We start from the raw sequence: 21,074 nt of genomic DNA on the forward strand, positions 1-21,074 counted from the left end.
AGCATAATCTTTACGTTTGGTTTTAGAAACGGTTTTTTAATAAGGTAACAGACGTTTAAAAATGGTTTTTATAAAGACAATTTCATATGTAACTCATCGCTCACCATCTTTTATTTTTCATTGGAGCATAAGAAGCTCTTTTCTTTTCTTCTGTTTTTGACAACCTTAGTGAAAACTCCATTTAAATTTAAAAAAAAAAAACATAGCTCCATCCTCACACTTCTAAAATAAACCCAACTAAGAAATGCACTATAGCCCAAACAAAGTGAATTCCTGAGGCTAGAATTTGAGAATACTCGAGTTGCTCAAATAATGTAGAATTCTAGCTTTTGCATTTATACAATTTAATTTTACTATTTTTATCTAAAGATTTATGTTTATCTAAATCTCAATCCCCAGCGCCCAGCATTCAATAAATGATAGTCAATTTACAAGACAATACCGTGGGAAATATCACATTTAATTCAAAGATGAAATTAGAAGACAAAGAAACAACTTATGAAACGAATAAAACTATAGCGACCCAACTTTTTTCCCACCTGATATAATGCCTCCCCATTATCAGTTAAACTTGTTTTCAATCGTGTAAGAAATAACCATTAAGAATAGAATCCAATTCACATAGCACGAAGGAAGATTAATGCATCAAACAAAAGGTGGTGTATACCAGACAGTCAAAAACAATTGATATTAAAATAAAATATTCATAGTTCCACTGCTTCAGTTCTGATAATAAAACTAGTTTGCCATAAACAACTCCTTTAAGATTCTCACATCCCTAATGCAAAATTCTAAAATAGTATGGTGGGCATCTGACCAACCATGCAACCCTTCAGCGGTACTGCAACAACAAGAAAAAAGAATTGGAATGAGAATCAAGACATTACACATAACATAACAAATCAAAGGCAAACAACCAATTCAGCAAATTGGATTAGGGCAAAGGCAACAACTGAGAGCAGCAAGCTCAGTATACCTTGATGAATCCGATTTCCTTAGCGTTGCTGCGGAAGCACTGCCTGCAGCACATGAGCCCATACTTCCTGATCAATCCATGGGGGTTTCCACAAACACGGCTGACAAAAAAGTTTTAAAAAAAAAAACTGTCAGCAAAGCTCTATCAACAAAATCAAACTGCATCAGGTAAGAGTTACACTAGAAAGTCAACTTTCCTTTCGGAGAGTATCAGTCAACGTTTCTGATCCTAAATTCTACATTCTTAATTTTAAACCCTAAACTCTCCAAAAACGGGTTAAAATAATTTTATAATTAAAAGAAGTTGATTAAAGTTGGCTAATTAACAAACTATACGTCTACACCACATATGCACCCAACAAATTTCTATTCAAGTATTCAACAGCACACAATTTCTTTTCGTATAAATCTCACAAGCTTACGCAGCAACAATACAAGCTAGAATTGTAGAAAGGGAGAAGGGACCCATTAGATCCTTAACGTAGGGTCAATGTCTTTATTCAATATGAAGAATCTCAAACCTATAGTCATAAACCCTAAATCATACGCATCTAATTTGCAATCACTATCACATAATCCATACAAATAAGAGACATATAACAGAAAAACTCAGCAGAGACTGTGCCATAGAACATGATAATTGGCAGGATCCAAGATAAATAGACAAGGTTTAAAGCACAAAAGGAATATAACAAGGTTAGAACATTAGAGAGATTAGAAGTGAAGAGGATGAAGAAGAATACCATGTGCGAGAACCAGGACCGTAGTTCTTGGGGTGAGAGTTCCAAACGTTGGAGTGACCCATGGCTATTGCTTCTTCTGCTTCTGCTACGGTGGTTCGCTGGATCCAAAGGTAAAATAGGTAGCTGCAGAATGAGAATGAAGAGGAAGCTGCTCATGCCACTTTATAGCTCTCAACCCAAAATTAGGGTTTCCGTTTTTTTTTTCACTTGATGGGTCGCCAGTGACGAAGAAAAAAAGCCCTGAAACTTGTAACTAAAGCCCACCATTAAAATAGGCCCATGCTAGAGTTTCCTTGAAACTGACCAGAAAACAGTGTCGTTTTATTATTTTAAAAAAATAATAAATAAATTTCTTACAAAATTAAATACAACCAATTCTTTGCCCTTTGGAAATAGGGGATGTATAAGTCTTTCTAGCGATGGTTTGGATTTTAAACAATTTTCATGTCTCTTATCTATAAAAAAGATCAAAAATTTATTTGTAATTAAATTTAATGAGAGATTTATTTATTTTTAGAATAAAAAATCAAAACTATTTCTACTATTTTCTTTCTTACTAAATTCAACAATTCAAAAGCTAAAAAATACACCATACATCCAAAAGAAATTATGTTAGAAATGGTTTGGAGAATTAAGTATCTGGTCTTTGGTCTTTAAAATTTGTGAGTTATATTTATTTAATTCTTAAAATTTTAATTATTCTAATTTAATCTTCTAAATTTAAAAAAATACACCACGTTAGTCCTATGACTATTTTTCATCACTAAAACAATAATATCGAGAGTGACGCGACTTATCCCTTACTAATGGCTAATGTAATTACACCAATTCAGTCTTTTTTTTCCATTTATATCCTAATAATAATAATCTACCATATAAATATTTTTTGGATAAAACATTGAACACATATTGGGTGTAGTTTAAATTAAATACATTTTGGGTTGTTGCTAACACAAATGAATTGAAATTAGGGCAACGATTAGAACAAAAGCAGATCAGTCATAGAAGGCTAAGGGTGGTAATATTACTATTGTTCTAACGAATATTGGACAGATACCTAATGCAAAAAATTTTTAATATCCACTTCTAGATCCTACTTTGGATTGTCTTCATGTATGTGTATCTGTTTTTGATGTTGTTAATTATACAACCATTTAATTTAGTTCAACACTTGTCAATCCTCAAAAGAAAATATTTAAATTGAAAATGGAAGAAAATACAAACCTCAGGAGATTGGGCCTATCGACGGTAAAGGCGAAGCAAGTGATAACCTCAGCAATGAATTAGAGCGGCAATTCAGGGAACGAGCGTGAAGTTTCCGAGTTTAGAGTGCAAGCAATGGAGGTACCTAGCATAAGTGAGGTGGGAGAGAAAACGGGACCACCCAAAACGTGTGGGAGTTGAGAAAAATAAGGTGACGGAAAAAGAAGGAGAAAAAGCTAGTACAATTTGAAAGCCTAATTGCTATTAGTATTATTGGTGTAGTTATGGATGGTCAGGGATAGAGATAGAGTAATTCTTAGGAGGGGGCTAATATAAAATTATAATTTTAGAAGAAGAAAAAATTAAAAATAAAGGGGATTAATATAAAAATTACATGACCGTTATATATTCAAATTTTTAAATTTGGGGGTGTAACACCCTACCATACTGAGCTTTACGCTTAAGTCATAAAGTAGATGTGGTGTGGTATTACGACCTCTAAAATAAAATATGTACATATGATAGCAGAAGAATTATAATATGTTAGGAGCCTTGAAGAATAGAGGAAATAAAACTCGCAAAATAAAAGCACAACACTCAAGGAACGAGTTAACTTGCATGCTAAGAAAACTATAACTATTAAGCATAAGATAATAAAAGTAGGAATAGAATGGCAAAGATACAAAATAACAAGATCCTAACTTAGCCCGCGAAGTCAAAACTGGCCGGAGAATATTTACACATATATACATATATGTCGAAAACCCAAATGTACATAAACACAATTCTGCCTCTTTATAAACCTCTAAGAGGATAAAAAAGAATAAGTTATGCGAAGAGAAAGCCTAGTACATATATATACATCATAGCAAAACAAAATAACTTTGTAACCACTTCGCCTCAAGTATCCAAACGCCTAGTGAGATGCCTCTCGACCTGCATCTGAAAAACAACAACATAGTATGGAATGAGAACCGGGGGTTCTCGGTATGGTAAAGGTGCCACACACATAAGATATAAGATCCTGGGAATGCCAGAGGCAATCCTAGAATGCCGACACTCAGATTATAGAGCTTAAAGTATTAAACAGAAGCCATAAAAGGTGGTTTTCTAAGAGTACCTAAACCTAACTTAACTTAATCTTAAATCTAAGTCTCATACTGTCATTCCTCCATACCTCCAACTTCATCATGTATTTCACAGACAAATAAACAGATAAAGGCAAGTACAAGAATGTTACAAATACTGCAGGTAACAAATATACATTTAACATGGCAAGTACATTTGGGCACACCCAATTAAAGCACAAGCAAGTAATTCAAATAATATGCATATGATGCATGCCTGTCCTATGGCTGATGAGGCTCGTCTGTCGGTTATCCAGCCAACCCGACAAGTCCGAAAACCTTAAACTATCTCTCGGCGTGCATCCCCAAGAGTCTATGCATAGCTTTTTCTCAAATAATCAATATTGCTCAATGGGTTACATTCCCGGGAATTTATAGTGCCCTGTCACCTTTACGTCGCAGGGTCAACAGGGTATCGAGTTTTCAACCTGGTACACGTGGTGACAAGCCACAACACTTTATCCATGGAATCTCATGTCTTAGATCATTAAATCATTCAAGCCAAATTTTATACATAATCTTTTATTTGAATATCCAGTCAAGTATCATATATGGCTTATCTGTAACATCTCATAATTAATTCACTTTTCAATTTTACTTCACCTTCAAGTTATCCTTATTTCCTAACTTCATCTGTTTATCATGTTTAACACTATTATTTATGACCAATAGAATAAAAATAGAGGTTTAGTAGTTTGAAATATGTTTTAAAAACCTTAAAAATCATGTTTGCTGGAACAGGTGCCACGCGTACGCGTGGCTCACGCGTATGTGTGGGATCGTAAAAATGCAGCTCACGCGTGCGTCCCTCGTCATGCGTACGCGTAGGTGAAATCTTCATGTCACACGTGCGCGTGGGTCACGCGTACGCGTGGACATGCTTGTTTACTCCTTACGCGCACGCATGGACTCGTCGAGTACGCATCGCCAAAAATTAACTCCACGCGTACGCGTGGGTGTACGTTCTTTAAAAAAAATAAAGCAGATGCAGTAGCAAAGCTACAGTAGTAGAATTGAAAAAAAAAAAAGCAAAGCTATAGAATTGGTTATAAACACAGTTTATAAATTCAATACATAACTCAATCATTTTAAACCATTTTTCTTCCGTTCTTCGAACGGCATAAACTTCACCAATCCAATTTTTATTTAAAACAAGTTGAAATCAATTTGGAGTTCCGGAAGCCAAATTATAGCCCACCGAAGTTCAACCCAAAACCAAAATTTTCGAACTCTTTAAACCTCATTCTCATCCACAATTTTCATTCCATTCACTTTCAACATATCAATTCCAACACAATCCCCAGCAACAATGCTCAACCATGATTCTTTCCAAATTAACATAATAACAATCACCATCCATAATTAATCACTAACTATCCAACAAACACCACAAAATATATTCATCAACAACAACGTTCAACACATTCAACCATGTTTCTTTCCAAATCAACATAACAACCACCATCCATAACCAATTACTAATTATCCACAAACACCAACCAAGTATATTCCACAACAAATTACTAAACATTAAACATAGACCTGCATTCCAACTTATCCTATGATCATCTAGCCTAAGTTTTCACAGAACATTATATATTAAATGCAAGAAACCTAAACCATACCTTAGTAGATTCTCACGTAATGATCAAGGCACTTTAATTAAAATAAAAACAGCCCTTTCAAAATAAAAACAACCCTTCCAGAATTCAATAAACACTAGGCTCAGCTTCCTCCAAGTTCCAATATTCACAATTTCAAACTCCAATTATTTATTTTCAACCTAATACACATTCATAACACATATATATCCAATTTAATACTCCAAGCTCAAATTCAATGAAATTAAAATAGAATTATCGTATCCTCACCTTACCCAAGCTTCACATAAGCAAGAGTGAACGTTTTTCTCAAGCAAATTGGATCCTAAAACATCAGAAATCAAAGAAATTCAACATTCCTATTCAACATTTGAAAATTGGGAGAAGAGGAGGTTGAGAGTGATTAAACAAATTACCAGTAAAATTGTTCTGATAAAAATGTAAAGCTCGACGCGGTGAACGCGTGGCTGCAAACAGTGTGGCGATTGGAGCTCGGATGGAGAAGTTACGGGGGATTGGAGTTCACTGTAAGGGTTCGGTGTTTTCTCTCTTCCCTGGATGCATTTCACGTTGCTCCAACTGAATGAGGAAGAGAAAGGAGCTTGGCTTCATTTAATAGGTTGGTTCTGTTGGACCGATGGCCCGGTTTGGGTCTGGTTCAATCGGTTCGGCCCGTTCGGTCCATTCTTGGACCGTTTTCTTTGAAATTTGTGTCAAAATTCTTGTTTCGATGAGCTATATCCTAATTTGATATAATATTCGCATTCCTAATCTTCCTTATTAAAAACTAATTTATTGACTAATTATCTACTAATTTCTCAAGGTTTACATCCTACCCACCTAACAAAAAATTTTGCCCTCAAAATTCGAATTTAGTTACCTGAAAAGAGATGTGGGTAGTCTTTCCGCATATATGATTTGAGTTTCCACATGTGTTCCTCAATACCAGCTCGACTCCAAGCTACCTTTATTAATGATACTTCCTTACCGCTTAATTGTTTAATATCGGTGTCATCAATTCTCACCGGAATTACTGGAAGCGTTAGATCTTCTCTTACTTGAATCGGTTCTGGTTCTAGAACATGACTTGCATCAGGAGTATACTTCCGAAGTTGTGATACATAGAACACATCGTGCAAATTCAAAAGATATGGTGGTAAGGCGATTCTATAAGCCACTGGCCCAATTCTCTTCAGGATTTCAAACGACCCAATATAACGGGGATTCAGTTTCTTAGTCTTAAAAGCTCTTCCGATTCCAGTGGTTGGTGTAACTTTCAGAAATACATGCTCCCCTTCTTCAAATTCTAAAGGCTTTTACCTTTGATCAGCTTAACTCTTCTGACGGATCTGGGCTATAAGCATTAGGCTACGAATCTTCTTTATCTGCTCAGTAGTTTTAGCTATCATCTCAGGCCCTAATAAACTTCTTTCTCCAATTTCATACCAACATAGCGGAGATTGACATCTCCTACCATATAGAGCTTCATATGGAGCTATTCTGATGCTCGCATGATAGCTATTATTATAAGCAAATTCCACTAATGGCATATACCGATCCCAGCTCGCCGGATGGTCCAAAACACAAGCCTTTAGCATATCCTCCAAGGTCTGAATAGTTCTCTCTGACTGACCATCTGTCTGAGGGTGATATGCAGTACTTAAACTTAACTGACTCCCAAATGCACGCTGAAAGGCTCCCTAGAACCTTGATGTAAAACGAGGATCTCTGTTAGATATAATAGTAGAAGGCACGCCATGCAACCTGACAATCTCTTTGATATATATTCGAGCTAATTCCTCTATTGTACAACTTATTTGAATAGGAAGAAAGTGAGCTGATTTTGTTAGTGGATCCACAACTACCCAAATAACATCACAACCAGACCGGGTTCTAAGCAGCCCTATCACAAAATCTATTGCGATATTCTCCCATTTCCATTGTGGAATCTCTTAAGGCCGAAGGGTCCCTAATGGTCTCTGATACTCGATCTTAACCTTCTGACACGTTAAACATTTATATACTTGCAATGCCACATCATTCTTCATCCCTGGCTACCAGAACATCACTTTCAGATCTTGATACATTTTGGTACTCCCCGGGTGAATTGAGAACCCGCTCTTATGAGCTTTCTTCAAAATAATATAATAATAATCACCATCCATAATCAATCACTAACTATCCAACAAACACCAGCAAAATATATTCATCAACAACAACGTTCAACACATTCAACCATGTTTCTTTCCAAATCAACATAACAACCACCATCCATAACAAATTACTAATTATCCACAAACACCAACCAAGTATATTCCACAATATAACACCCTAATTATCCTAAACTTTACCTCGCATCGTAAAGCAAAGGTTAATCAAAGGTTATGACAGTTCTAAGCTCATATATATAATATATAGAAAGAATTTATAATATATAGAAGCCTAATGAAATGTATAGTTCAAAAACAGGATTTACAAAGCGCAAAACGTACTAACGGAGCTATTAACTTAAAGCACAAGATACAGATGTCACATAACAAAAAATAAGGAGTATACTATCATAATAATCTAGCCACAGCTCATGGAGTTTAAGCCGGCTAGTCATATATATAGACAAACAGAGAACTGACAGTAAAAACAGCTTATACAAGTTTGTTCTCTCTAATATAAGCCTCTAGGCAAAACAAAATACAAAATGAGAGATATAAAAAAATAAATCAAAAGACTCCAAAAGATATCCGAATCCTCCGCTTCTATCACCATCCAAGCAACTCACCGAGGTGGGTTGCGACCTGCATCTGAAAAATACAACAGAAATATAGTATGAGAACCGGAGGTTCTTAGTATGGTATAACAGTTCCCAGTGATGTAGGATATAAGACCCCGGGACGCCAAAAGCAATCCTAGGCTTCATATCCACCACAAGATTTATCTTAAAGCATACTAAAACATTAAAACATAACTTGAAACCATAACATAATAACAGGGTAATCTAACTTTGGGGATTACTAACTAAACTAATCACCGCTGTCCCACAGCCTCCACCAACCTACCCTCTGTGTGATCTCTTCGTCACCCCTACCTAACCTCCTCAACACCATACAATCATAGATAATGCAAGTAAGGAAGACACATGTAATATTCAAATAGATAACAAGTAATTCAAGAAGCAAGTAGGCATATTATACAATTAGGCAAACTCAAGTAATCAAAGCAAACAAGCACATAAAAGATGCATATGATGAATGTCTATCCTATTGGGTCATGATATCACTTGTCGGTCCGTGAATGCCAACCCGACATATACTCCCGGATGTAGCCTTTTCTGCCGCGCCAGAGATATAGTGCCCTGCACACTCATGCAGTAGCGAATCAGCTACGTCAGAGATATAGTGCCCTCCACACTCATGTAGTAGGGAGTCTACTACGCCAGGGATATAGGCCCCGCACACTTTCTGCAGCAGAGAAGGAAATAACCACAACAAATCATGTAGCAGAATAATCTGTTACGCCAGGGATATAGGCCATGCACACTCTCAACAACACTAGTCATGCAACAGAGAAATTTGTTACGTCCGGGATATAGGCTCCGCACACTTTCAACAACAACCAGTCATGCAGCAGAGGAATCTGCTACGTGGGCGATATAGGCCCCGCACATTCTCAACATCCATCAAGATCATCATTTCTTTTTGAGTCCTCGACTCGTCACAACCATCATCAATTCATATTTTTCCATTCCAAACTCAACAGTTCCTCAATTCTCGTCTCATACATCCACCATTCATCACATACCATCAAACCATCCTCAGTACACCAGAAACCTAATCCGCTGTTTTCTAATTGTTTCCAATTAATATCATCTAAAACCCTTAAGTTCTCTCCCATTCTTTAAATGTGCAAAACTAGGCCCCAAGAGTCTTAAAATGGTGTTATAGAATCTTACAATATTGTTGGGAAGATGAAAGAATTGAAAACAAATTTTAATTTTGAAAAACAGGGTGTGCGCGCGCTGGAGAAGTTTTAAAAAGTGTGCGTACGCACATGTGCCAAAATTCACAATATCTGTTTGCTCGCACAACCTGTGCTAGCGCCCTCAACAAACTGACCTTCCCAACGTGTGCGTGCGCACAGGATCACAAGCTATGCTAGCGCTCAAAACAGGAAGCCTTCCCCCGCGTGTGTGTACGCACAGGTCTGTGCATGCGCACAGATTGAAAATTTCGCAGGGTTGTGCATGCGCACAAGGCTGTGCGTACGCACATACCAGAAATCACAAAATTCTGCAACTTTGTAGAATTTTTTATTTTTAACACCAACTTTGAATGATCATAACTTCCTTTACAAAAACCCAAATCTTACAAACTTTATATCAAGTCAAAGGGTTTTCAATAAGCTTTAATTTTAAACAAGTTTCAACAAATTTGAAAAATTGAGGCAAAAGTTATAATCAGATAAAGTTCACAAAAAATCCACTTTTACCAAAGCTTACCAATAACCAAAATTCTCAATATTCACAACTTAAACCAACCCAAAACCAATTAAAGTCATTCCAAACTCCATTTTTCACCAAAAACTACCCTCTTGGGTCACAATCCACAATTTATACCAATCTTCCATCACACTTCATCATTTTCTACATCAATATCAACATATCACAATTATCAATAATTTTCCACCAACACACTCACCATTCATCATTATATCCCCATCAATTTTCATCATCAAACTCATTCATGCCTCATAGCCATAATCAACAATAATCATTCACCCAAATTCATCATACATCATGATCTCAAAATCATTATTTCTCAACATAACAATATTAATTCAACATACAACATCAACCAACCATCATCAACAACCACATAAATCCAAACTTGTCATATGGGTCACTAGCCTAAGTGTCCATGAATATTATATACTACATAGAGGAAACCAAAACCATACCTTGGCTTATTCTCAATATGCCAAAACCCCAAACGAGCACAACAATAATCACCAACAAGCTTTCCAATACAATCCAAGCCACCAACAAGCTCCAAAAGCTCCCAAACTCACAACAAACAAGCTATATATGCAGAAACCATCACAAATCAACCTAAGGCTCAAGATAAACATAACTTTGCAAGGGTTTCAAGAGTTCTTACCTTATCCAATAGTTTTAGAAGCCAAAACCACAAATAATCAAGTGCTGGAGTATACCTAAAACACCCAAGACACAAGATTTCACTGAAAACCAAACCCCAAAACTCAAAATTCACAAGGATACGAAAACTGGGCAGGGAAACTCAAGAGACTTACTACAAAGCTTAGATAGAAACGATGGGCTCGGCGAGACCTTTACGTAGCCGCTGACGGCACACGAATCGGAGCACTGTAACTCAAGATATGATGAAAAGAGTAAGGAGATAAATAGTGTTTCTTCTCTCTTCTCTCCTCTCCTCTTGCAGCTGGTGTGTGTGTGTGTGTTTATGGGTGTGTTGTGTTGAATATGATCATCAATGAACCCTTATATATGTTGGCCTTGGGCCCAACTTGGGCTCGGTCCAACCCGTTAGCATTTTTAACCCGTTCGACCCAACTTTGGGCCAAACCTTTAACTCTAATGCCCAGTTTTCTATTTCTAATATTTTTCTAAGGTTTTCGACTGTTTTCACATTTTCTCACGCAGCACCGAGCAAATTTAAACCGATTCAACCGGTTTAACAGCCAATTTGCAATTTTTCACAGTTTTTCGCAGAAAATACATTTTCTGACTCAGAAAAGCCTACTGAGCCCAAAAATCATATTTAAATCCCCAAATTCTCGTTCTAACTTTTCGAAAGTTAATTTGGGCATTTAAATATCTCTATTCATGAAAACTCCGGCTCTTACACACAACAACTTACTAAACATTAAACATAGACCTGCATTCCAACTTATCCTATGGTCATCTAGCCTAAGTTTTCACAGAAAATTATATATTAAATTCAAGAAACCTAAACCATACCCTAGCCGACTCCCACGTAACGATCAAGGCACTTTAATTAAAATAAACACAGCCCTTCCAAAACAAACACAACCCTTCCAGAATTCAATAAACACTAGGCTTAGCTTCCTCCAAGTTCCAATATTCACAATTTCAAGCTCCAATTATTTATTTTCGACCTAATACACATTCATAACACATATATATTCAATTTAATACTCAAAGCTCAAATTCAATGAAATTAAAATAGAATTATCGTATCCTCACCTTACCCAAGCTTCACATAAGCAAGAGTGAACATTTTTCTCAAACTAATTGGATTCTAAAACATCAGAAATCAAAGAAATTTAATATTCCTACTCAAAATTCGAAAATTGGGGGAAGAGAAGGCTGAGAGTGATTAAACAAATTACCAGTAAAATTGTTCTGGTAAATATGTAGAGCTCAACGCGATGAACGTGTGGCCGCAAATGGTGCGGTGATCGGAGCTCAGACGGAGAAGTTACGGGGAATTGGAGTTCACCGTAAAGGTTAGGTGTTTTCTCTCTTCCCTGGATGCATTTCACGTTGCTCCAGCTGAATGAGGAAGAGAAAGGAGCTTGGCTTCATTTAATAGGTTGGTCCGGTTGGACCGATGGCTCGGTTTGGATCTGGTTCAATCGGTTCAACCCGTTCGGTCCAATCTTTGACCGTTTTCTTCGAAATTAGTGTCAAAATTCTCGTTTCGATGAGCTATATCCTAATTTGATATAATATTCGCATTCCTAATCTTTCTTATTAAAAACTAATTTATTGACTAATTATCTACTAATTTATCGGGGTTTACAGGGGAGCCATTGCCCCCTTGTCCAACACTTACCTCCGGCCTTTTAGATAGTGATGGTGCTGGGAGAGTTTGAGTTTGAGAGGAGAGAGTGTGAAAGATGAAGTAAGAGTAGAAAGGCGACAAAAGTTTGCAGAGAGTAAGAGGAGGTGGCGGCGGTGGTGAAAGAGAGGAGAGAGAGCGACGGTAAGGAGAGAGAGGAACCTTAGGGTAGCAGCAAAAACAGATACACATATATGAAGAAGACAACATATTTTTTTGTTTAGGTAAATTGGTGCAATTTTACTTATTCACCAGCTTAGGTAACCATTGGTAAAGAATAAGCCACGTCATTCACACAGTTCTAATGACGAAAAATGAACATGAGACAAAAGTGGTACACTTTTTTAAATTTAGATACTAAATTAGAGTAATTACAATCTCAAAAACTAAAGCAACGCAATTTCTAAAATGAAACTTAACTCTAGTTTGGTCAACCCATTGGATTTTCACGTTTCAGATTTTTTTTTGCTTTTACATCCATCTTCATTCAGTTATTTAATTTTATATTAACATAAATACTTTAATTTAATTCTAAAAACTATCTCAAATTTTTTTATGGTATTTTTTTGACTCATACATATCATAGATTATTCTGTTGTAGATTTAAATTCTATTTAAAAATTTGTCGTTGGTCAATGACTACTTACATAAGATAGAATTTAAACTCCAACACTTATTTAAACGGATTAATAAACTAACCGCTAAATCAATTTAAATTAGTCGTATTACATGTATACACAATTTCCTTAATAATATAGATAAAATAACGTTTGCTTGAATTCACATTAAAATTAAGAATAAATATTAAAAAATTTAATTTGTAATTCATATTAACTAACTATTTATTTTTTTAAATTTAATATTTTAAAAAATTAGATTTTTAAATTAGAAAAAAATTAATTGATATGAGTAAAAAAAGTTAATTCTAATTAAATTTTAAAATTAAGTAAAGTTTTATTTTTGTGTTACCTCCATTTTTGCTTGGGGATTTGGGGTAGTGATAGAGAAAGAGAAGGAAAAAAATCCGTCCGAAGAATGTTTGAGTTGTGATTTGTAAAGTCGAAGAAAGGAAAATTGAGGGTGTGTGTGGTTGGAGGGAATACAAGTGTATTTGTAGGAATTTTGAGATGGGAATATCTTATTCTCATGTTTGGTTTAAGATTTAAAAAATCATTCTCGAGTATGTTTTATTCCCTGAAATCAAAATTCCATTCATTTCATTCACATTTCTTTCCTGATTATCTTTAATTCCAATGGGAATGGAATGTGTATAATAAAGTAAAAAGACCAAAACACCCTTGTAAATTTCACTCCAACCCTTCTTTTTAGATTTTTCCCAATTCATTTCAAACAAAACGAAACCCTATCAAAAATCCCTCCTCCATGAAACTCAATCCCTAGCGAGGCTTTTCTTCAAATTCACGGAGGCTCCACCGCCTCGCCGCCGATTTCGATTTGCACGACCACTGCGCTCCTTATTCTAGAAGGAAATCGTTCGCGTTCGTGTCATCATCACAACTCACGGTTCCTATTCGTGCTTCCTGTTCGTGTCGTCTCCCTTGCCTCTTTCCCTCGTCGCGTCTCAGCAATAACCATCAAAAAGAGTTTAATTTGTCTTCTGCAATCTTGTTCATTTTTTTTAAGCACAGAATCTTCTTCTTCAGGTAAGGATCTTTTATTTGTTATTTATTTATTTTTTCTGAACTATGTTTGTGCTATAATTTATTGGCATGAAGGTTTGTGCTAGGTTTAAATTTTACTTGTTCACAAGCTTAGCTAACCATTGGTAAAGAATAAGCCACGTCACTCATGGTGTTATTGTTCCGGTGATGAAAAATGAGCATGAGACTAAAATAGTATACTTTTTTGAATTGGAGACTAAATTAGAGTAATTAGAATCTCAAAAACTAAAACAATGCAATTTACGAATCCCAGTGACTAAAATAAAACTTAACTCTAGTTTGGCCAACCCATTGAATTTTCACGTTTCATATTTCTTTTGTTTTTACATCCACCTTAATTCAGTTATTTAATTTTATATTAACATAAATACTTTAATTTAATTCTAAAAATTATCTCAAATTATTTTCATGTTATTTTCCTATTTTGATAGATCATAAATTATTCTGTTGCAGATTTGAATTCTATTTAAAAATTTGTTGTTGTCTCATGACTACATACATAAAATAGAATTTAAACTTCAATACTTATTTATACGGATTAATAAACTAACTGTTAGACCAATTTAAATTAGTCGTGTCACTTGTATACATAATTACCTTAATAATAGATAAGATGAACGTTTGCTTGAGTTTATATTAAAATTAAGAATAAATATAAAAAATTAATTTGTAATTCATATTAACTAACTATTTAAATTTATTTTCTTAAAATTTTAGAGTTTTAAATTAGAAAAAAATTAATTGATACGAGTAAAAAAAGTTAATTCTAATTAAATTTTAAAATTAAGTAAAGTTTTATTTTTGTGTTACCTCCATTTTTGCTTGGGTAGTGATAGAGAAAGAGAAGGAAAGAAACCGGTCCGAAGCATGTTTGAGTTGTGATTTGTGAAGCCGAAGAAAGAAAAACTGAGAGGATTGGGGTTAGGGATTGGGAATCATGTAATGTTCCAATCTCAACCTCTGTTCTGTTTGGTGTCTTCCACCCCCCTTTGACCTTTCTTGCACCCGCCAATACACCAATTTGGGCCAACTCAACTTCATAGTCAACTCTGGTAACTCTCTTTTCCTGCCCTAGCTTCTATTCAATTTCCCAACTTTCTTCTCAATCTCACCTCCCTCCCCTCTCCTCTTTCGTAATTGATCCTTCATTCCTTCCAATTTTTGTTCATTACTTTATCTTATTGCCTCGGTACCCTTGGGGTGTTCAATGTTGATTTCACCTCAATGCATGTTCTGCTGTCTCTATCGCCAATTGTAATTCAAATCGATGGCTACTTCGTGGATTTGATATTGATTTTGTCTATGGCTGTTGGTTTCTGATTGAGAATGTGGTGAATTGCAGATGATGAGACCGTTTGGGAACTAGGGTTTAAGAAAGCTTTTGTTTTTGGATTACTTGGATTGTGCTGGATACTCTAATCCTATGATTCTGAGAAGACTGGGTGACATGACGATATCCAAAAGGAAGTACACTCGAGTCGACACTTTGGAGCTGAAGGCACTACTTGGCCGGAGGGTTGGTCATCAGAGAGCTGACAAGTACTTTGATCAACTCAGAAGATTGTTCAGTTCAAAGATCAGCAAATCAGAGTTCGACAGGGTTTGCATCATGGTCATTGGGAGAGAAAACATCCCTCTTCACAACCAGTTCATTAGGGCAATTCTCAAGAATGCTTGTCTCGCCAAAGTCCCGCCGCCGAAGCCGAGAGGTTCTGCCAGACTGGGAAGTGTTTCCAGTGTGGAAGTTTCTAATGGGAGGCAAAGCAGCTCTATCCTAACACCATCAGGGGATGCATTATCCCGGTTAGCTGCACAAGATCCCAAGTTCAAAGCCCGCCAAAATTCTCTTGGCAAGCAACAAAGTCTGGCATCTGATGAATTTGCCTTCAAGACACAAGAGCAGCAGAGTGCAACTGAACTGAATTCCCTCGACAGTAGAGCTCCTGTTTCTGTTGAAGATGGAGAAGAAGTTAGACAAACGGCTGGAAGCCCCGGCATCCAAAGCAGGAGCCCAGTTACAGCACCCCTTGGTATATCCATGAATTTAGGTTGCAATCGGAAGCTTGCATCAAATGTATCTTTATGTAGTAAATATTATCCCGAGACCTGTCACAGCATGGGAGATCTCCCCGACACGAGATCTTTGAGGAGTCGGTTAGAGCAGAAGTTGGAGAAGGAAGGTTTAACTGTCACAGTGGATTGTGTAAATCTTTTGAATAATGCATTGGATTCATATATGAAGAGGTTGATTGAATCTTCCCTGGTTTTAGCTGGGTCAAGAGTTGGAAACGAGCAAATAAGGCTGCCGAGTCGACAGCTGATTAATTCAAACGGAATGCTACCAAGAAGGTACATGCAAACAGCACCTAGATTGGCCAAAGCATCAATCTTGGATTTTTGTCTTGCGATGGAGCTAAATCCGCAAGTTCTTGGACCAGATTGGCCGATGCAGCTTGAGAGGATTTCCATACGTGCTTCTGAAGAATGAAGCCTTTGTTATCAATAGATCAGAAATTTGCTAGTAGATGAAATCAACAGGGAGGAGTTAGTTGCCAAGATTTGTTGAATGGTTAGAATGTTGAATTGTTTTCTTCAGCTGACATAACTTCGCAATTTTGTCTAGGCCTGAAGTCGCACAATTTGCCAAATCTGAATAAGCTTTAGTAATTTAGTTATTAAGATTGGTCATTGTTTGGTAGTAGTCATGTTTATACAAAAATGTGTACTTTCTACATAGGATTAGGTTAATTGTTTCAAGAGTGCTACAGAATTTTCAATGATATCCAGTTCTTAGTTTTTTTTTTCTTTTTTCATCTTTTATCATCTCTATTTTAGTTCTCCTGTTATTCATTGAAGCAAAAAAGCATCGCATTCATAGTGCTAAACGGCTAATCTCAGTTGTGGAGGTCAACAACATTTTAGTTGACAGAGTTATGACTTGATGTTGAATTTCTGCAGAAGTCAAGTCATACGAGGAAATTTCTGCAGCATAGTGCTATGTAAGTAACAAATAATAAAGTGAAGACAATGCTTGAAAGCATGGCTAAAAATGGCCTGAAGTAAGAAAAAGAATGTCTTCAATAATATAACTTTATAGAGCATCTGCTTGGTCTACTCATTTAAGAAACTGACTTATACAACCAAAACAGAGAGAAAAACAGGGCTTAAAAGAATTGGTGAAACTTAATATCCTGGTTATAACTATATTCTATAATTATGGAAGATGTGAGATCAAAATTCCCGGCCGAAACCAAAAAGATTTGACTTGTATGCCACAGCTTCCATATAAACACTCTACAGTGAGTCAAAGTCTCTAAGATGAAACAGAATTGACACTGTTGATCAGGAAGCAGTCTTTGCTTTCTCTAGGCTTGCCATGTAGGTCATATAAATGGTCCACAAGTAAGAAAATGAGTTAGTGACGAGTGGCTGTCAAAATGAATCCATGCAGAAAATCATGAGTTAGCATCACAAAAAAATATCATGGATATATTCAGAGCTATCATTGATAATTGTACATGTCATTGATATTCTGAGATGAGAATTACACACATACCTGTAAATGGACTGGAACGAATCTATATGTAATAAAATCACAAAATGGCCAGTACATAACTCCACTTAAGAATGTAGGAAGAAAATCACGCTTTAAACGTGCAGCAATCTCTGTGCTAGTTTCACCTGCCAACCAAGTTAAACTGTTTAGCACATCATATTCACAAAACAGATTATACAGAAAGAAACAGTGTGATAGAATACTATGCTAGAAGGATTGCTCATACCCTGCAATCGAGCATTCAAGGAGAAGAAAACAATAGTCATTGCAGGTCCATAAATTGTCTGGCCCATGACCATCTTCTTCAATGTAGACAAAAGATCCCTTTTTGGGAAAAGCTTTGACACAAAATTGAACCAGAAATGGAGTGTTGGTCCTAAAATGATCATGCCATATCCTGCCATGCGTAAAGTCCTTACGAAATCATAAGAATCTTGTGATTGCCGCACTATAGTCTAAAGAAATTTAATACCAAATACTATGTTAGTATGACAGAGACAACAGAACTTCATGAAGTTTAATACCAAATACTATGTGTTGACAATATCCATTTAGTAGAATCAATAAGGCTACAAAACTGCACAGGAATGTGAAGTAATGTACATTTTGGTAGAATTTGGGAGCGAGTGAAGGCTCAAGAAGGTTACCCATGTCATATGATCAAAGTGCCAGAAATTCAGGTATGACTTTCAACAGTAAATGACTCTGAATCGTATGCTTGTATCACATGATTCAATCTATAGGTTCTAGCTTTTGGGCTCTATTTTGATTTCCTCCTTCTAGTTTAAGCCATTAAGCTTCTGGGTTGTGATCCTTCTTGTCATAAGTCTCTCACTTATGTTTTAACAGCTTTCTTCATGTTTTAACTTGTTTAGCAATGTCTAAATATACCATGTTCATTTGCATAACTAAACTTTAGCATAATCTAAAACACCTCTTGGACAAAGTAACAAAACAAACCTATAGCAAAAACATAAACTACAAAGAGAGACACATCAAAACCCTAAGCCATCTTCTTTGATTCCATACATCATGCTAAAACAAATGGAAAATTCTCAATAATAAGCCAAATCTTACAAAATCTTAGCTTCATAGGTAAGGAATTGCAGAAGTCCCCATGTCATTAGGGCAATCTAGTAACCTATAGTACCGTCCAATCGAATTATGAACATTCAACAAGGGAAAGACATATACAACCTTAACCCACCAACCTAGAAATACTGTCCACGATATTGGAAGCCATAGCCTCTAGGTCAAAAAACAGTTACCATACGATTGCACATAAGATCATCCTCAACACAAGACAAAGCATCACTAGAAATTTCATAAACTTGGCGAGGCAGGGATCAACATTTAACCACAAATATTTCTGTAACCAAAACTAAAAGCTACATGTTTTCATTACCCCCAAAAATGAAAATCAAGTTTTATAATAAAAGCAAAGCAACAAGTCCAAAACTTTGAACTGAACCGAATCTTGTTCCTTGCCAATAGAATTCAGGGGTCCATTAAAAAAAGAAGCATAAGAAAGGTTGATATGATACCTGAGCGGATAAATCAGCAGCGATGTAAATGAGAGCAGAAGTAACACTTTTGGTGAGAATGGGCCAGGACTTGACCATCCCCAAATACCAACCCACAAAGCCAACCTTGGCAAGTGAAGCCGATGCAGCTGTAGAAGATGATGAAGAACAAAATGATGAAGAGAACAAATATGGGGATATCTTATATTCTCTGGGTTTCAGCAGCTGAAGATAAGGCCTTGACTGCAAGTTCTTGCAGAGAAAAGGAAAAGGAGAAGAAGGAGCTCTCGTTGGAGCAATGAAGCGCCTCTGCATCAAAGCATAGGGAATCCTAGCGGGGTTCTTCAACAAAGCGGCACTCATTTTTGCCTCTGAATTTTGGAGAGTTAACTTGAGTTTTAGGCTTTGAAGAAGAAGAAGAATGAAGAAAGTTTGCTGCTTTGGGCTTTGAGGCTTCTGGGACTTCCTAGTATTCGGGAAAATTGGTGACTCCTCCGTCGTATGATGTCAGAAACAGAAATGTGAAGTTGCGGCTTTAAACCCCAACATCCCCTTCAACGTACTCGCTTTCTTCATTTTATTTTATTTTATTTTATTTTATTAAAAGTATCATCTTTTTGACAAAATATGAAAATCTCTTTTTGTTTCAAGTTTGTTGCTTCATACATATATGGTTGGCCTTTTACTCTCCTTGACCTTTTTATTTAGAATAATGTTTATATCTAAATATTTTTATTAATTATATTTAATTAAATTAGTTTAATATTAATAAAAGTTAATTATAAATAATATTATTTTAAATTTTAATATTTAATTTGATTAGATTTGTTTTATAAAAAAAATTTTAGATGTATAAATTAATAATATTATTTAATATTTTGTGGGTATATGCTCTTTTTTCACATTAATAATTTTTTTTTGTTGACAGACTCCACGTCAATATTAATCATACAATACAACACATAAAAGTAAAGAAGGGGGGGGGGGGAAATAATTTTTCTATAGAAATTCCTTTAGTACCTTTATTTTTGTGAATTAATGGTATATAATAAAATTATGACTTTTATATATAATTAGAAATTATTTAAATTTTAGAAATTTGAGCTTGTGGGTTACATTATGAAATTTAAGTAAAAATAATTAAGAAAACTCTCATTTTCTTTTTTTAATAAACTTAATATTTAATGACAACTTTTTAGGTGTTTTAATAATAAATGAAGTTTTTGTTCTGTTTTTGTCATATTGTGTTACATTAATAACCATAAAAAGAGAGAAAAATTAATTCGAACAAAGAAGATTTTTTGAATTTTAAAAATTTAATTTTAAATAATAAAAAATAAAAAATATTCCACGTTATTGATCTATGACAGTATGAATTGGACAGAAATACCTAAAATATTTTAAAAACAGGATATTCATAAATTGTAAAACACGTATCTGACTACCGAAACTTAGGCCGGTGTTTTTGTGCCACGTGCATTGTAGCCTAACACGTTGGCAAGTGATAAACTATTCAGTTCAGTATTCAACAAGGTTGCCAAAGTTGAAATTAGATTTTGCGGTATGTATATTGCATTATTGCATCATGCATCTTCACCATCTAGATAAATCTTGATTTATCAGAATAAGTGTATTTAAATTAATTTTTTATTTATCAAATATATAATAAATAAAAAAGAACAAATCTAATATGAACAAAAAGTTATAAATTTAAATCATTTAAATAATAATATAAATTTTTATAAATTATATATAATAAACGATATAATTAAAAAAAACTTGTATATTAAATTCCTTTTTTTATCATATATAATAGATAAAAGGTTAT

The 21,074-nt window shown here is 35.2% G+C and overlaps 3 protein-coding genes and 1 long non-coding RNA gene across 6 annotated transcripts; 1 reads left to right on the forward strand and 3 right to left on the reverse strand.

Annotated features, from left to right (window-relative positions):
* Window positions 1-662: 662 nt before the first annotated feature.
* On the reverse strand, window positions 663-3,227 carry LOC112711916 (small ribosomal subunit protein uS14z/uS14y/uS14x). 3 transcript variants are annotated; one of them, XM_025764652.2, is made up of 4 exons: window positions 2,943-3,227; window positions 1,719-1,958; window positions 977-1,076; window positions 663-841 (listed from the first exon to the last, which is right to left on the reverse strand). In XM_025764652.2, exons 2-4 carry the CDS (start codon window positions 1,778-1,780, stop codon window positions 833-835), a joined length of 171 nt encoding a protein of 56 aa, XP_025620437.1. In that variant the 5' UTR covers window positions 1,781-1,958; window positions 2,943-3,227; the 3' UTR covers window positions 663-832. The 3 variants fall into 3 exon arrangements, with proteins under 3 accessions (XP_025620437.1, XP_072059988.1, XP_072059989.1); XM_072203887.1 differs by having other exon boundaries at window positions 1,719-1,971; window positions 2,943-3,225; XM_072203888.1 differs by having other exon boundaries at window positions 1,719-2,017; window positions 2,943-3,225.
* Window positions 3,228-8,057: 4,830 nt separating this feature from the next.
* On the reverse strand, window positions 8,058-12,194 carry LOC140175434 (uncharacterized). Its single transcript, XR_011866205.1, has 4 exons — window positions 12,034-12,194; window positions 10,800-11,026; window positions 10,600-10,720; window positions 8,058-8,447 (listed from the first exon to the last, which is right to left on the reverse strand). It is a non-coding gene; the product is annotated as an uncharacterized lncRNA (long non-coding RNA).
* A 2,762-nt stretch (window positions 12,195-14,956) lies between these two features.
* LOC112711917 (uncharacterized) lies at window positions 14,957-16,970 on the forward strand. The gene is made up of 2 exons (XM_025764653.3): window positions 14,957-15,219; window positions 15,510-16,970. The coding sequence occupies exon 2, from the start codon at window positions 15,591-15,593 to the stop codon at window positions 16,653-16,655; it is 1,065 nt and encodes a 354-aa protein (XP_025620438.1). The 5' UTR covers window positions 14,957-15,219; window positions 15,510-15,590; the 3' UTR covers window positions 16,656-16,970.
* A 257-nt stretch (window positions 16,971-17,227) lies between these two features.
* Window positions 17,228-21,024, reverse strand: LOC112711918 (uncharacterized). Its single transcript, XM_025764654.2, has 4 exons — window positions 19,268-21,024; window positions 17,950-18,178; window positions 17,724-17,848; window positions 17,228-17,596 (listed from the first exon to the last, which is right to left on the reverse strand). Exons 1-4 carry the CDS (start codon window positions 19,607-19,609, stop codon window positions 17,510-17,512), a joined length of 783 nt encoding a protein of 260 aa, XP_025620439.1. The 5' UTR covers window positions 19,610-21,024; the 3' UTR covers window positions 17,228-17,509.
* Between the last annotated feature and the right edge of the window lie 50 nt (window positions 21,025-21,074).

The sequence above is a fragment of the Arachis hypogaea genome, chromosome 9 (assembly GCF_003086295.3).
Source record: "Arachis hypogaea cultivar Tifrunner chromosome 9, arahy.Tifrunner.gnm2.J5K5, whole genome shotgun sequence".
NCBI lineage: Eukaryota > Viridiplantae > Streptophyta > Magnoliopsida > Fabales > Fabaceae > Arachis > Arachis hypogaea.